At 43.7% G+C, this 17,994-nt stretch overlaps 1 protein-coding gene across 1 annotated transcript in view; it reads right to left on the reverse strand.

The window, feature by feature from the left end:
- Positions 1 to 17,994, reverse strand: part of LOC126109687 (plectin-like) — a 247,037-nt gene that overhangs the window by 197,176 nt on the left and 31,867 nt on the right. The window contains exon 5 of the mRNA XM_049914737.1: positions 7,569 to 7,763. Within this exon, the coding sequence (XP_049770694.1) occupies positions 7,569 to 7,763 (195 nt within the window). The remainder of the gene's footprint in view (positions 1 to 7,568; positions 7,764 to 17,994) is intronic.

The raw sequence follows: 17,994 nt of genomic DNA on the forward strand, positions 1-17,994 counted from the left end.
AGAACCACAGGCACATAGACACAGGCAACAGAGCATGCACAATGTCGGCACTAGTACAGTGTATATCCACCTTTCGCAGCAATGCAGGCTGCTATTCTCCCATGGAAAAGATCATAGAGATGCTGGATGTTGTCCTGTGGAACGGCTTGCCATGCCATTTCCACCTGGCCCCTCAGTTGGACCAGCGTTCGTGCTGGACGTGCAGACCGCGTGAGACGACGCTTCATCCAGTCCCAAACATGCTCAATGGGGGACAGATCCGGAGATCTTGCTGGCCAGGGTAGTTGACTTACACCTTCTAGAGCACGTTGGGTGGCACGGGATACATGCGGACGTGCATTGTCCTGTTAGAACAGCAAGTTCCCTTGCCGGTCTAGGAATGGTAGAACGATGGGTTCGATGACGGTTTGGATGTACTGTGCACTATTCAGTGTCCCCTCGACGATCACCAGTGGTGTACGGCCAGTGTAGGAGATCGCTCCCCACACCATGATGCCGGGTGTTGGCCCTGTGTGCCTCGGTCGTATGCAGTCCTGATTGTGGCGCTCACATGCACGGCGCCAAACACACATACGACCATCATTGGCACCAAGGCAGAAGCGACTCTCATCGCTGAAGACGACACGTCTCCATTCGTCCCTCCATTCACGCCTGTCGCGACACCACTGGAGGCGGGCTGCACGATGTTGGGGCGTGAGCGGAAGACGGCCTAACGGTGTGCGGGACCGTAGCCCAGCTTCATGGAGACGGTTGCGAATGGTCCTCGCCGATACCCCAGGAGCAACAGTTACCCTAATTTGCTGGGAAGTGGCGGTGCGGTCCCCTACGGCACTGCGTAGGATCCTACGGTCTTGGCGTGCATCCGTGCGTCACTGCGGTCCGGTCCCAGGTCGACGGGCACGTGCACCTTCCGCCGACCACTGGCGACAACATCGATGTACTGTGGAGACCTCACGCCCCACGTGTTGAGCAATTCGGCGGTACGTCCACCCGGCCTCCCGCATGCCCACTATACGCCCTCGCTCAAAGCCCGTCAACTGCACATACGGTTCACGTCCACGCTGTCGTGGCATGCTACCAGTGTTAAAGACTGCGATGGAGCTCCGTATGCCACGGCAAACTGGCTGACACTGACGGCAGCGGTGCACAAATGCTGCGCAGCTAGCGCCATTCGACGGCCAACACCACGGTTCCTGGTGTGTCCGCTGTGCCGTGCGTGTGATCATTGCTTGTACAGCCCTCTCGCAGTGTCCGGAGCAAGTATGGTGGGTCTGACACACCGGTGTCAATGTGTTCTTTTTTCCATTTCCAGGAGTGTATTTGCAACAGATGACTATATTTTATTCTACAAAATATATACTACACTTGCTGAGCAGATGCGCAAAACTATAGACCTATCTCTCTGACGTCGATCTGTTGTAGAATTTTAGAACATGTCTTTTGCTCGAGTATCATGTCGTTTTTGGAAACTCAGAATCTACTATGTAGGAATCAACATGGATTCCGGAAACAGCGATCGTGTGAAACCCAACTCGCATTATTTGTTCATGAAACCCAGAAAATATTAGATACAGGCTCCCAGGTAGATGCCATTTTCCTTGACTTCCGGAAGGCGTTCGATACAGTTCCGCACTGTCGTCTGATAAACAAAGTAAGAGCCTACGGAATATCAGACCAGCTGTGTGGCTGGATTGAAGAGTTTTTAGCAAACAGAACACAGCATGTTGTTCTCAATGGAGAGACATCTACAGACGTTAAAGTAACCTCTGGCGTGCCACAGGGGAGTGTTATGGGACCATTGCTTTTCACAATATATATAAATGACCTAGTAGATAGTGTCGGAAGTTCCATGCGGCTTTTCGCGGATGATGCTGTAGTATACAGAGAAGTTGCAGCATTAGAAAATTGTAGCGAAATGCAGGAAGATCTGCAGCGGATAGGCACTTGGTGCAGGGAGTGGCAACTGACCCTTAACATAGACAAATGTAATGTATTGCGAATACATAGAAAGAAGGATCCTTTATTGTATGATTATATGATAGCGGAACAAACACTGGTAGCAGTTACTTCTGTAAAATATCTGGGAGTATGCGTGCGGAACGATTTGAAGTGGAATGATCATATAAAATTTATTGTTGGTAAGGCGGGTACCAGGTTGAGATTCATTGGGAGAGTCCTTAGAAAATGTAGTCCATCAACAAAGGAGGTGGCTTACAAAACACTCGTTCGACCTATACTTGAGTATTGCTCATCAGTGTGGGATCCGTACCAGATCGGGTTGACGGAGGAGATAGAGAAGATCCAAAGAAGAGCGGCGCGTTTCGTCACAGGGTTATTTGGTAACCGTGATAGCGTTACGGAGATGTTTAACAAACTCAAGTGGCAGACTCTGCAAGAGAGGCGCTCTGCATCGCGGTGTAGCTTGCTCGCCAGGTTTCGAGAGGGTGCGTTTCTGGATGAGGTATCGAATATATTGCTTCCCCCTACTTATACCTCCCGAGGAGATCACGAATGTAAAATTAGAGAGATTAGAGCGCGCACAGAGGCTTTCAGACAGTCGTTCTTCCCGCGAACCATACGCGACTGGAACAGGAAAGGGAGATAATGACAGTGGCACGTAAAGTGCCCTCCGCCACACACCGTTGGGTGGCTTGCGGAGTATAAATGTAGATGAAATGTAGATGTAAAATTACAGCCACGAATAAAATAGTAGAAATATTACTACCTAAGGGGACGACTTCGTGTTTGAAGAGTGACTGGCAGAGATAATCTGTGTTATGGAGACATAGTCAAGGGTGCAGACCAGACTGAATTTTACATAATAGCTGGAGCTAATCTTTACGATGAAGTTTAGGTTGTTTTATATACACGTAAATTGCATAACATTGTGAGTGATGAAGCATACGAGGTCCACTTGAGGCAATGTTATTTTATCATTTACTTTTGGTACATAAAAGGATGTAAATGAACACAAATCCATGAAGTTTACCAGTTAGAGTAAAAATCTCTCAACTGTTGTTTGCAGCCAATGTCGATGTTGTCAACGGTCTACACACAGTAATTTGATAATCTGTATTTAGATATAGGCCTATACACATTTATATTAGACAAAGAAGTAGTGTAGTGAAACCTAAACACTCACTCAAACTATTAGCAAATAACAATGTTCATTCTATTTCCTTTTTAAACATTACAAAAGATTTTTGCCTGTTTTATAAATAACATACATATGCGACCTCAGTAGTCATTAAACATTGTGACAGAGTGGAATGGGGCACTCTGTAGAACTCACAGACTTTGAACGTAGCCAGGTGCTTGGGTGTCACTTGCGTCATATGTCTGTATGCGAAATTTCCTCTCTCCTAAACATCCGTAGGCCCACTGTTTCCAATGTGATTGTGAAGTGGAAACGTGAAGGGACACGTACAGCACAAAAGTGTACAAACCGACCTCGTCTGCTGACTGATAGAGACAGCCGACAGTTGAAGAGGGTTGTAAGGTGTAATAGGCAGACATCTATCCAGACCATCACACAGGAATTCCATACTGCATCAGGATCCACTGCAAGTACTACACCAGTTAGGCGGGAGGTGAGAATACTTGGATTTCATGGTTGAGCGGCTGCACATAACCCACACATCACACCGGTTTCAGATAAGTTATTCCATGTGTAAATGTATCGGGGAATGTGTATGGGACTGCAATGTAACTGTTAAATAATTTATATTTAAAAAGAAAGATGATGAGACTTACCGAACAAAAGCGCTGGCAGGTCGATAGACACACTAACAAACACACTCATACACACAAAAATCTAGCTTTCGCAACCAACGGTTGCCTCGTCAGGAAAGAGGGAAGGAGAAGGAAAGACAAAAGGATATGGGTTTTAAGGGAGAGGGTAAGGAGTCATTCCAATCCCAGGAGCGGAAAGACTTACCTTAGGGGGAAAAAAGGACAGGTATACACTCGCACACACACACATATCCATCCGCTTATACACAGACACAAGCAGACAGGGAACACTTCTGGAGCAACATATGGTCAAACATTTACAAATGTCTGCTTGTGTCTGTGTATAAGCGGATGGATATGTGTGTGTGTGCGAGTGTATACCTGTCCTTTTTTCCCCCTAAGGTAAGTCTTTCCGCTCCTGGGATTGGAATGACTCCTTACCCTCTCCCTTAAAACCCATATCCTTTTGTCTTTCCTTCTCCTTCCCTCTTTCCTGACGAGGCAACCGTTGGTTGCGAAAGCTAGATTTTTGTGTGTATGAGTGTGTTTGTTAGTGTGTCTATCGACCTGCCAGCGCTTTTGTTCGGTAAGTCTCATCATCTTTCTTTTTAAATATATTTTTCCCACGTGGAATGTTTCCCTCTATTATATTCATATCATTAATGTTAAATAATTTAGTTAGATGTGAATGTGTTGAGGTGAACTTCTTTAGCCAGAGATTTGCTATTTTATCTTTTCCAGGGGCTTTCCAATTGTGAGTAGAATTAATTGCTCGGGTGACTTCATGTTGCAAAATTATCACTTCAGGCATTTGCGGTATCAACTTGTATGTGTCTGTTTCTGCTTGTATCCACCGTGCATGCCTGTTATGTTGTACCGGGTTTGACCATATGTTGCTCCAGAAGTGTTCCCTGTCTGTTATGTTTGGTGGATCGTCTATTTTAATGTGTGTGGTATCTATTGTCTGGTAAAATTTCTTTTGGTTTGTGTTGAATGTTTGGTTTTGTTTCCTTCTATTTTCACTTTTTTTGTACATTCTAAGTCGTTTGGCCAATGCTTGTAATTTCTGCTTCTTTTTATCTAATTGCTCTATCGCTTCTTGTTGTGCGATTTTACCTAACCTTTTTCATTTTTTTTCTACTATTTCATTTCTTATAAATTGTGTTAGCTGTCCGATGTCTTTTCTCAGTTTTTCTAATCTGATCTGTAGCCTGTGTGGCCATGCTGGTTTTGTGGGTTTCTTCTGTGTGTTGGTTGGTTCTGATCTCTGCCTAGTGTGTATATTTAGTGTTGTGTGTTCTCCTATATAAACCAGTAGTTGTAACTCTTCCATAGTTGTGTTTTCATTTATTTTGTTGTGTGTGATTGTGTTGATAGTTTTTATCGTTGTTTCGATTTGTGGGTTATTTGGCGGTCTATGCAAGAATGGTCTAATGTCTGTATTTGTGTCTTTGTATTCTATATATGTCAACCGAAATTTCTCTTCTATATCTAACATGTGTGTCACTTCATGTTCTATTTGTGCTTGTTCTGGTGGCTGTCTTAAGATTTCGTTTTCCTCTGATTGGTCTTTGTTTGTTTGCTCTGGGATGTTTGAGTCCATTACTGTATTTTCTTCTTCTTCTAATTGCACATTATTTTGTTCCAGTATTTGTTGTACTTGTTGTTTGATGTTTTCTAATTCTGACTGGGGTATCCTGTTATTTTTTATTATTACACGGATCTGATCAGCTAGTCGTTGTTCTGTTAAAAATTTTAATTCTGGGTATCTGGTAATAAATGTTGTGTATACTTGTGATCTGTATCCAGTTGTGTTGGTTCCTAGGTTTGTTGCTTGGTAATAACAGAACATGAGGTGTCGATTAACTTCATCTGACCATCTCATCCTCTGTCGTTGTTTTCCTTCTAGGGTGGTTGCAGGAAGCATATCCTGCAAAACACGTCTATTTGGATTTAAATCATTTTCCAGTTGGCTAGCAGTGTCATTACCATTGTGGACGGGCATAGGGTTCAAGCGTCGTCCCCAACCATGATGGCGCTTGTCCGAGGCTTCTTTAGTTCTGTCCTGAACCAGGTAATCACACTAAAAGGGGGGTTAGCCCTATTAGTGGTTTGTTCTTTTCGTCACCTTTTACGACTGGCAGAACATACCGGAGGCCTATTCTTTTCCCGGGCCTCCACGGGGTTTATTATTATTATTATTATTATTTCTTGAGATATCTCTCCAACATAACAATACACTTGGGACTTATTAGAGCAAGTATTCCACAAGTACTCAACACTCTCTCTTCAAGATGTTCTCCTAGGTACTTCAATCTCGATTATCCTCTTTTTCGGCACAAAATCTTATCGTTGTCATCTGTACATTTTGGTTTGTCCTCGCCTTGTTCTTCCTTCAGTTTCCCACCCTAGTATTAGTCTTGGTATTCTATTTACCCCATTCTTGTTACATGTCTGTATCACTGTAACCCATTCTTGTTACGTGTCCGTATCACTGAAATTTTCTTCAACCCATCACAATGCATATTCCTTGTTCCACTTCCAGTGTCTTTATCACTTTGCTCAAGGAAAACTCCGTACATATTATAAAGACTGGAAAGTTGCGGAGATCACACCCGTACTCGCAAAAATAAACAGGAGCATTCTATTGAATTGCAGATACATATCACTGACTTCAACATACAGTAGGATTTGTGACACACACTGTGTTTGAACATTATGAATTAACTCTAAGAAAACCAGCTATTGGCACAAAGCAGAGATTCAGAAAATACCACTTTGTGAAATACAAACAGCTCTTTAGTCGCATGAAGTAATGAGTACTATTTACAGGGCTTTGTATGAGGATTCTATATTTCCGTATTTTCACGAGGCTTTCAAAATCATTCCTCACGTTCTAAACAAATTGCGCACCTACGAGGTCTCGTCTCAGTTGTGAGATCGGATTCGTGACTTTCTGTCAGAAAGACGTCGAGTAAATTATAAGTGATATCTGACATCCTCCGAGGAAGTGTTATATGCCCTTTGCTGTTTGTAATCTACGTTAATCAGTTAGGAGACATTTTGAGCAGCACTCTTAGATTATTTGCACATGATACTGTCACTTATCATCTAATAAAGTCATCAGAAGATCAAATCCTGCAAAATGATTTAGGCAAGATATCTAAATGGTGCAAAAGTGACTCTAAATAATGAAAAGTGGGAGTTCATAAACACAAGCACTAAGGGGAATCTACTAAATTTTGGTTACACGATAAAGCACAAACATGTGAAGCATGTTAATTCAACTAAATACTTACAGTTACAGCTACAAACAACTTAAATTAGAACGATCATACAGTAAATGTTGCAGGAAAGGTGAGCCAAAGACTGTGTTCTGAGAAGATGCAGCAGGTCTACTAAGGAGACCGCGTACAGTACACTCGTCCGTCCTCTTCTCAACTACTGCTGTGCGGTACAGAATCCGTACCACACGAGATCGAGGAAGAGCAGCGAAATAGGGGAGAGCGTGGCACGGATATGATACAGGAGTTGGAGTTGCAATTATTAAAACAGAGGTGTTTTTCATTGTGGTGAGATCTTTTCATAAAATTTCAATCGTGAATTTCCCTTCTGCATGCAGAAATATTTCGTCAGTGTCAACCTACGTAGGGAAAAATTACCATTGCAGTAAGATACAAGAAACCTGAGCGCACAATGATAGATTCAAGAGGTTGTTACTTCTGTCTGCGGTTCGAGTGGAACGGAAGAGAAATAGTCCGAAGTGATCTGACAGACCCTATGCCGGGCACTTAAGTGCGAACTGCACAACAGTCTTGTAGAGGAGACCACTTTACCGAGCAGGCTCCGAGCGTTGCCGAGCTGCAGCTGCAGGCCGTTCTTGTCGGCCTCGCAGGAGACGATCCTCCGGTGCAGACCGTCCACCTCCGCGGCTGCCTCTGCCCTCGCCGCCTCCACCTCTCGCGACAGCCGCTGCACCTCCCGCGTCCGCACTTCGTACAGCACCCGTAGCTGCTCCGCGCTTTCGTAACCTGAGTGTCGAGAGCAGAAGGGCTCGAACAGATCGTAAAGTAAAGAATTTGCGGACGAGTAATGAGCTCTTTTAATTGTAATGCACTGTAGTTCCTTCGAACAAAGAAAACTGTGCCCAGCAGCTGGAAAAAAGGAAAGCTCACATCTGTCCGCAAAATGGATAACTGACATCCGATATATTTGGTGTACACCTGTTTTTGAATGAAGGAAAGTATTCTGAGCTCAAACTTATTGAATTATCTCAAAAAGGACGACCTCTTCTCTGAAAAACCAGCACAAATTCCTATAACATTAGTAATGTGAAACCCAATTAGTGCATTTCTCCTACGAGATCTCGAAACTGCACCGGATTAACTACATCGCCACTTCTTAACAAAAGTGGGATTACGTTGGGTATCAAATGAAATTTGTGACCGGACTGACGATTTCTCAGTACGGAGAATGCCAACTCTGCGGAGACTCTTCGACCGAAGTATCAGTCACTCCAGGCGTGCCACAGCGTCCCGTGTTCGGACCACTGCCGTTCGTGTCGTATATTGATGACTCGCGAGACAATGTGAACAGTAACTTCAGATTTTTTGCAGATGACACAGTTATCTATAATGAAGTACTGTGTGAAAAAAATGTTACAGGTCTCGAACTTTTAAAGTGGTGCAGACATTGGCAACTTGCTTCAGATATTCACAAATGTAAACTCGAGCACTTCACCAAATGAAAAAACATAGTACCCTACGACTACAATACCAGTCGGTCAACTGATGCAAATACCTGGGTGAGACAATTTGTCGGGATACGCAATGGAATCGTGACACAGGCTCAGACTCGGGTAAACCAGGTTGCAGACTTCGATTCGTTCACCGAATGCTGTGGGGATGCAATCGGTCTGCAAAGGAGACTGCTTACAAAAAACTAATGTTCTGCAATGTGGAATACTGTTCGAGTGTGGGGATCCTTTCCAAAAACGACTGGCAGAGGGTACGGGAGGGCAGCAGATACAGAGACAGTTTTGTACACAAGGAAGAGTCTCACAGAAATGCCGAAGTGGTGTGTAAGTGGGAGATACTCGGAAACAGACACGATCTGTACCGCGAGAGCCTATTTAAAAGGTTTCGAGATCCCGTATTAAGTGAGGAACCTAAGAATGTACTGCAGACACCTACATACGATTCTCGTAGAAACTGCAAATGAAAGCATCAGATTAATTACTGCACGTACGCAGAAATTCTAGCAGTCAGTTGTACCGCTCTCTATACACAAACAAAATGGTGAGGCTCATTAATCTGTGGCACGTAGGGAAGTATCCTCTGCCGTGGATAGCAGAGTACAGGCTTATCTATAGGTTCACAGAATGCAAGCTGTCACTACACAGCTGCCGGTAAACCCTTCAGGACGTGAGGTCGTGGTCACAGAAATTCTTCTGTTCCCGACATTTTGTCCGGGACTGCGCTGGAGTCGGCAACACTCAGCAGAGGAGTGCCTCTGAGGATGTCCAAATCAGTCCCGGACAAAACGTCAGGAACAGAGGAGTTTCTCGGACCACGACCTCACATCCTGGAAGGTTCACCTACAGGTTACTGGGTCGATTAAAAGAAAGACGAAAATAACCGTCAGTCACAAATCACAGATACAGATTTTTCTGCATTTTAGAAAATTATGTTCCACATACCTGTAGCAAACGACACAGCAAAGAAGTGAGAGTTTAGAACGAACTCTCAATACGTGCGGCTCGTATGCAGTTTTGTCACTCTCCGCCTCTGTCTTCAGTGTTCGCCAATTCGACACCGACTGACATCATTTACATCTTCCCAAGATGTTTACAAGTCTGTTTTTCTCTATCGCTCAGTACCTACACCTACATTAACTTCTTATCCCTTTCACATTCCTTCTAATGCATTTGCTGACGACTTTTGTCTCCGAGCTGTGTCCTAGCCAGTTTTTCTCTCTATTTATCACCTCCTGTAATTTGTGTTTCCTCTCAACAATTCTTAATATACGAGAGCAATGCCTCCAAATTTTTATTCCGTTCTCAATGCCAAATCACACATTTTACCGGGGCAACTTTCCCCTTCACTGACACGACTCACGACCCTCTGCTGCTACAGGGGTTCGTATTGTAGTGTGTAACATTGCAGTGTGTAATGTAGCTAAACCTGTAGATGAGAAACAGCTCAGAAAACTGAAACCACGAATTCAAAGGTTCGCCGACAGGTACGGCGGCCTCTCCTTCGGCACAACCGACGCCACACCGCACACGAGCACCGAGACGGCTGCGACGATCTGACACCTCGAGTCCACCGTCGTCCACCGTCAATTGTCCTCCGTACGGTCCCAACGTGCCACCTCTTCCGATTTTTGTCTGTTTTCGAAACGTAAGAACACCTCGAGTTCTTCACTCCGATAATCGGGAAGCGGTGTGAGCAGAAGTGAAGTTGTGGCTCTGTCAAAAAAGTCGCACATTCTACAATGACGGTATCGAAAACCCGGTCTCTCGTCAGGAGACGCGTGACTGTGTTACAAAATAAATGCGCGTCCGTGAAGGATAGAGGTGTAGAATGTTAACAAAATTTTGTTTTCTGCAAAATTTCCAGATTATAGTTGGATGACATTGAAAGCTGGTGACTGTTCAGCTTTCTTCAGGTGAGTGTCTGGCACTGGATACTATTAGTTCACATCACTAACTTTACTGAAAAGTAACAATCCAGACGTAATCCATTAACTTCACAGAAACTTTTTTTGTTGGGTAAATATTGAGAACCAAAATTCATTTCATTTAGAAATCTTTAAGAGTTTTCAGATATAAAGTTCAGTGCTACTACTTTTCAGCACACCCTCGTATTTTCACCCTCTTCCGCTATCGACCGCATCTCAGCCCCGTATGAGATGACACTTCAAACTTAGTACCTGACCAGTTCTTTACTCGTCCATTTAATTCTGAGCAAAATAGCTCTTTCTTTCTTTCTGTTAATAACGACAACGTTATTGCACAACTGGTTTTGCTGAAGAGAATACGTGCCGTGTCCTCCTCGACTACCGGAAACTACATTGTGTGTTTCATCACTTTACATTATCTGAAACTATACTCGCCGTACGGCCACCCTACTTTTTTCCAGACGTACTTCTTTCTCGATAAAATTCTGTGTCGTTAATTGCTGCTCCTTTTAGTGCAGTATAAAATACCAAATAAATTCACTCACTTCATATCACACAGATGTCAAAGGTAACTATACAAACAATTCGGAGAAGAGCATCCGTTACACGTCAGTGAGAATCGATCAAACGAACTGCAGTATATCTCCATACTCGGTCCAGACATTCACCGAGTGCAGCTGTTAATAGACATCTACAGGTACAGTTACATCAACACCGATAACCTACAAGCCACTGTACAGTACGCAGCGGACAGTATATTGCACCGATATTATCGGTCGACTGCCCCTGTTCCGCTGCGCCCCCGATAATCCCTCTTATCTTACCCTCACGATAGTTATTTGTGGTACACGACAGCAGCAGTGTAACTTTTGCAAAGTCTTCTTCAAATACAGTGTTCCCTAAATATTTGTGTGTTTAATTTGTGCCACACAACAACGAGGTGAGAAGCACACTCCCTTTCTTCCCGAGATTCCCGTTTGAGCTCCCCTGGAACTGCCGTTACACCTTCGTATAGGCTAAACCCATCTCTTACAATCGTAGCACGGTGTCTCCAAATTCATTTTACGCTCGTCAAATGAAGCGTCGGAACATTACTACAGAACTGGTCACTTTGACATCTCGTGAATGGCCTCCTTTAGAGAAGCACTACATTCTCCCAGAACCAGACCTACTGTGCACTGTGTCGAGCCTTCCATTTGCCCTATCGGATACAGATTTTGTGGGTCAGTGTCATTTTGTGCCATTTTTTACTATTACCTCCAAATACACGAATGACTTGACACTCTCAAAATGTTCACAACTGAATGGAAAGTAATGCTTTTGATGAACAACATTATCTCTCACAAATGTGAAGCAGTTAATAACCAATAACACGACAGAGCAATGAGTATTAATTAGCAGAATGTCTAGGAACAAAAGGATTTGAGAGACATTTTGAATTGTTGTTGTTGTTGTTGTTGTTGTTGTTCTTTTCAGTCCGAAGACTGGTCTGCCGCAGCTCTAGGAGCCAGTGTACCCATTGTATACCTCTTGCCTCTGCAAGACACACTTTTACACCTTCTAACTACACACGAGCCTCAGTCCGCCTTTACAAATTTTATTCCACATACTTCCATCCGTTACCAAAACTTGTGGCTGCTCGACACTTCACAATGTATCCTAACAACCGATCCGTTCTTTTAGTCAAATTGAGCGCAAATTTCTTTTTCTGCAATTCGATTCAGTGTCTCCACATTTATAATTCGATCTACACCCCTACTCCTTAGCATTCTTCATAAGTTTCTATTCTCTTCTAGTTCGAAGTGCTTACTGTCCACATTTAACTTCTGTACGAGGCGACACTCCAAATAAATACCTTCAGGGAAAACTTCCTGACACAAAAATTATTCTCAGTTTCAGCAATGCTTTTCTCGGTACAGTCAGTCTACATTTTACATCCTCTCAACTTCGACCGTCAATTATTTCGCCGATTTATAAGCTAATTTGCTCGGCACCGAACGATTTACTGCGACTACACTCCGTTAGCCTCAGCAAAATCTCTGCAACAGCAGCCTTCGGTGCTAGAGATTACATTGTGCCACAGCAGGATTTTGAGAAAGGGCAGCAAGAGGTGTCAGCCAAGGAGATTCCTTACAACCAAAACTGTTCTTAACAGTACTAGGGGATATTTCCAGGTGTCTAAAGCAGAAAGAAGGAGGAGGATTACATGTTAATGTAACAAGTCTGAACCAGCTTCACTTTGCAAATGACATTTTATTGTTTGGCCCGTGGTGAAGTGTGACAGGACCGTCGCTATTCTCTGTACATGTAAATGATCTGGCAGGCAGGATGGACAGCAATCTGCAGTCGTTCACTGACAGTGCTGTGGCGTGTGGGACGATGTCAAACTTGAGAGACTGCAGGAGGATACGGGATGACTTGCACAAAATTTCTAGTTGCTGTGACTAATGGCAGCTGCTCTTAAAGTCGAAAAACGTAGGCTAATGTAGGCTAATGTTGGAAAAATAAAGCCGTAATTTTCAGATACAGCATTAGTAGTATCCCACGTGACACAGTCACGTCACTCGTACATCTGGGCATAACACTGCGAAGCGATACGAAACGGAACGAGGATGTGACAATTGTGGTAGGGAAGGCGAACAGTCGACTTCGATTTATTGGAAGAATTTTAGGAAAGTGTGGTTCGTGTGTAAAGGAGATTGCATATAGGATGCTAGTACGAACTTTTTTCGAGTACTGCTCGAGTGATTGAGGTCCACACCAGGTCGGATTGAAAGAAGCAATTCAGAGGCAACCCGCTAGATTTGTTACTGGTAGGTTCAATCGGCACACGAGTATTATAGATACGATTTGGGAGCTCAGATGGGAATTCCTAGAGGGAAGAAGACATTCGTTTTCACAAACAATACTGAGAAAGTTTAGAAAACGGGTATTCGAAGCTGACTGCAGAACGATCCCACTTCCACCGACACGCATTTCGCGTAAGGACCACGGAGATAAGATACGAAAAATTAGGGCTCGTACAGAGGCACACACACAGTCGTTTTTCCCTCGCTCTATCTCTGAGTGGAACAGAAAAGGAAATGACTAGTTGTACAACAGGGTACCCTCTGCCACGCACCGCACGGTGGCTTGCGGAGTACGTACGTACGTGTACGTGTAGAAGATAATGCTTCAAATAGAACAACTTGATATCACAAGTTTGAAAGTAGACCTGAAAATCAGTTTTAACAAGGCTAAAATAAAGTACAATCAACAAAATTGGCTTCTGCTTCATTGTGCACTTCAAAAAAATATTATTCTCAGCAAAATCATAAAAATTCAAGGAATGTATTAAAATTAGTATTTTGCAAAAAATTGTTATAGAGTACGAAAATTCCAAAGACGAGTTACGCACTCCAGTGGTGCTACACTGCAACAACTGTGTATAATGGGGAAAGTACGAAGTGAAATATTAAGCAAAACTTCAGAAGATGACAGTCTTTCCACAAAGGACTGTCAGTTTATAATAGGTCGTGGTAAAGTAACAAAATAGTATTGACATTACTTAATAGGAAGTATCTATGTAACACACGAAGCCACATTAGGACAGACAACATGTAAAGTCCTAAATTGCAGCCCTTAAAACACTTAACCGATGTAAATTTCTCTTTTGTTTTACTCAATCAATGTAAACATTGTGTGTCTATGTGTCTTATACATTTTGGCACCACTAAATACAGAGAAAGAAGCTTAAAATTCTGGTCCGACGTAAGTGACAGCCTTACGGCCCTAATCAGATCAGGTTACATAAATAAATAAAACCTCCGTCCAAATACTCGTACTGTAAACACTCCAGTAAAAAGCATAACAAATAAAAAAACAGCGTTATTACAGACGGATGGGAAAAAAATATGCAGTAGAGTGAAAGTGTCTCAGAGTGCTCGTGGTAAACTACGTAGAGTTTTAAAAACATCCCTTCCCTACCAGTTCCTACACCGTTCCAAATTGCGCAAGTGTCAGTTCGTACTTCTCTGAGCCCCGTACACAATGGAGGAGGGGCAGTACTACACAATATTTGAATACTTTAACCCAATTCCCTGACAGAAGGAGAAGGACCGATAAACTCCGTCTTCACCTCCGCAGCCCACCCCTACCGCATTCGGATTCTCGTTCCTCAAATTCGTAATAAAGGCCACGGCACAATTTCTTTCCGCTCGACCGGAAAGCTGAAAACAATCGACATAATTTTCTCTGTGCAGCACACGACTCTCAGTTTCCTTGAAAAATTGTTAACAAACTGGAATTCCCAGTTAATTCTTTCCAGTGCAAACACATTTGCTACATTAATTTTTATTGTTAATGGCGCAGAAAAAATCTGACAGAATAAAATTGTTTCAACTAAAACTGTTCAATTAGATTGCAAGGGTACAGACACGGACCCCGTACTCGAACGATCCGAGCTGTCCTCACACCTCTCCACCGCAGGGCAGCGGAATCGGTGACAGGCTGCCCGCTGCCCCTCAATTCCAGAAGGCGCGGGTCGGTCGAGGCGGAGCGCGCCCGCGGGGCCGAGCCCGAGTGCCGGCACTGCCCACATTCGCACGTCACAGTAGAGTATGTAGCAGAAAATTATAGAAAGTTGCACCGGAGTCATCACACGAGGAAGTGAGACTTCTGAAGCTCGGGACAAACTCCGAATCGGAGGAATTCTTATATAACAAAAAGCGAGGAATCGGCAATTGTAAAATTGCACGAGCTCACGATAAATGAGGGACTGTAACTGTAGTGCGAGTACCGTGAGACTGAGTAGGAACGTGATACTCCAATTTAAAGTGGAATAAATTATCCTCGTAGTACGAACGTGTGCACGTACTGCGACCTGTTCGTTACTATTAGAATACTTTGAAAGCCGACAAATTGCGAGACGGTGCAGGAGGCTAGTACTGCACGCACTACGGACTCGCAGTCACAATTTTAGTTATCGGCACACGTACCGTGGAAGTAAGTTCGCCTCCGATCCCATTTTGGACTCTTCCTACCCTATCGGAGTACTTTACGTGGACGGAAAACGTGACCAACCGATAAACCGAACTGGAGACCGCCGCCACACTGCAGCCGGCCGGCGGCAGGACACTCTACCGTTCGGGACGTGCTCCGTTTCGCTCGCTACCTCACGACCCGACACCACTTTCTTCGAATTACCGTAAACGGGAGTCGAAGTTGCGACACGTCTGTCGTTCCCGTAATCCTCCCGGCATCCGCCTCCGCGGCCCTCCCCCACTGCACTCGCCCCTCTCCCGCGGCCTCCGTCCCCGATCCGTGCGCTGCAGGTCACGGGTCGCGGCCACGGTCGGCGGCGGCCGCTCCGCGCTCCCACCCCGAGCGCTCGACGCCCATCCCTCCGGGACGTCGGTCGCACTTTCCCGACCCTCCCTCCCACTGCTCGCACCCTTCCTCTCCTCGCCCACTCGCTCCGACACGACCCCGCCGTATCTTCGAAAAGTATTCGTCGGAAAGCTACAGAAGTTCTCTCTGTAATTTGTGCGCCTTTCGGAAACTCGACACCTCTACTATTCGATCGGTTACTATTTTTAACCCTTCGACTGTTTGACTGAGAAAGATATAGGTTCTATTTTTCTGGGATATTATTTGTTATATCTTAATCACACCAGTTCGTCAAACAATCTGTTGCCCAATTTTTAAACTTCCCGCATTCCCTTTATATCTAGTGGTCGCCTGCAACTTTACGCTCACAGATCGAGTCTCAGACCCCGGAAGATTTTCCGGGGTCGATAACCCGGCTGTACTGTCGTAACTCGGCTTCGACGATAATTGCATTCTCGTCGTAAAATCTTTTTATTGTACTACAGGCCAGTAAAATTCTAAGATCCTATGCAATTGCTTCTCGTTCGAATCTATTTAGTAATTTAATTTCTCGACCCATTTCCACGGTCTGTTTTCGTACATTAAGGTTAGACAGTCAGTCGGTTTCACATTCCGCAGACCGTTTTCGAGATATAATGTAAGTAATGACGTGGAACGAGTCAATTTAAAGTCACATTGCAAATTAATTTGTACGTATGGCTACATTGTGAACATTTATAAGTTTCTTTTAATAAATATACAGATGTGAATATGTGAGTTAGTAATTCCTACCCACCACCTTTCAGACATTACAATAATAGAAATTTTTCTACAGAATAGGAGTAGTTGTCAAGGAGAAACTTTTTCAAAGTGTTTTCAAATTTAGCTTCACTGTCTCGGCTACACGATCAAAACTTTTTGTTGCAGCACTGTGCACCCTTTTTGTGCTAAAGACAACTTTAACGTGGAGTAATGAAGAAATAGATGAAATGTATGACGAGATAAAAGAAATTATTCAGGTAGTGAAGGGAGACGAAAATTTAATAGTCATGGGTGACTGGAATTCGTCAGTAGGAAAAGGGAGAGAAGGAAACATAGTAGGTGAATATGGATTGGGGGGAAGGAATGAAAGAGGAAGCCGCCTTGTAGAATTTTGCACAGAGCATAAATTAATCATAGCTAACACTTGGTTCAAGAATCATGAAAGGAGGCTGTATACATGGAAGAAGCCTGGAGATACTGACAGGTTTCAGATAGATTATATAATGGTAAGACAGAGATTTAGGAACCAGGTTTTAAATTCTAAGACATTTCCTGGGGCAGATGTAGATTCTGACCACAATCTATTGGTTATGAACTGCAGATTGAAACTGAAGAAACTGCAAAAAGGTGGGAATTTAAGGAGATGGGACCTGGATAAACTGAAAGAACCAGAGGTTGTAGAGAGTTTCAGGGAGAGCATTAGGGAACAATTGACAGGAATGGGGGAAAGAAATACAGTAGAAGAAGAATGGGTAGCTCTGAGGGATGAAGTGGTGAAGGCAGCAGACGATCAAGTAGGTAAAAAGACGCGGGCTAATAGAAATCCTTGGGTAACAGAAGAAATATTGAATTTAATTGATGAAAGGAGAAAATATAAAAATGCAGTAAATGAAGCAGGCAAAAAGGAATACAAACGTCTCAAAAATGAGATCGACAGGAAGTGCAAAATGGCTAAGCAGGGATGGTTAGAGGACAAATGTAAGGATGTAGAGGCTTGTCTCACTAGGGGTAGGATAGATACTGCCTACAGGAAAATTAAAGAGACCTTTGGAGAGAAGAGAACCACTTGTGTGAATATCAAGAGCTCAGATGGAAACCCAGTTCTAAGCAAAGAAGGGAAAGCAGAAAGGTGGAAGGAGTATATAGAGGGTTTATACAAGGGCGATGTACTTGAGGACAATATTATGGAAATGGAAGAGGATGTAGATGAAGATGAAATGGGAGATAAGATACTGCGTGAAGAGTTTGACAGAGCACTGAAAGACCTGAGTCAAAACAAGGCCCCGGGAGTAGACAACATTCCATTAGAACTACTGATGGCCTCAGGAGAGCCAGTCATGACAAAACTCTACCATCTGGTGAGCACGATGTATGAGACAGGCGAAATACCCTCAGACTTCAAGAAGAATATAATAATTCCAATCCCAAAGAAAGCAGGTGTTGACAGATGTGAAAGTTACCGAACTATCAGTT

Source organism: Schistocerca cancellata, chromosome 12 (assembly GCF_023864275.1).
Source record: "Schistocerca cancellata isolate TAMUIC-IGC-003103 chromosome 12, iqSchCanc2.1, whole genome shotgun sequence".
In the NCBI taxonomy this organism is placed as follows: domain Eukaryota; kingdom Metazoa; phylum Arthropoda; class Insecta; order Orthoptera; family Acrididae; genus Schistocerca; species Schistocerca cancellata.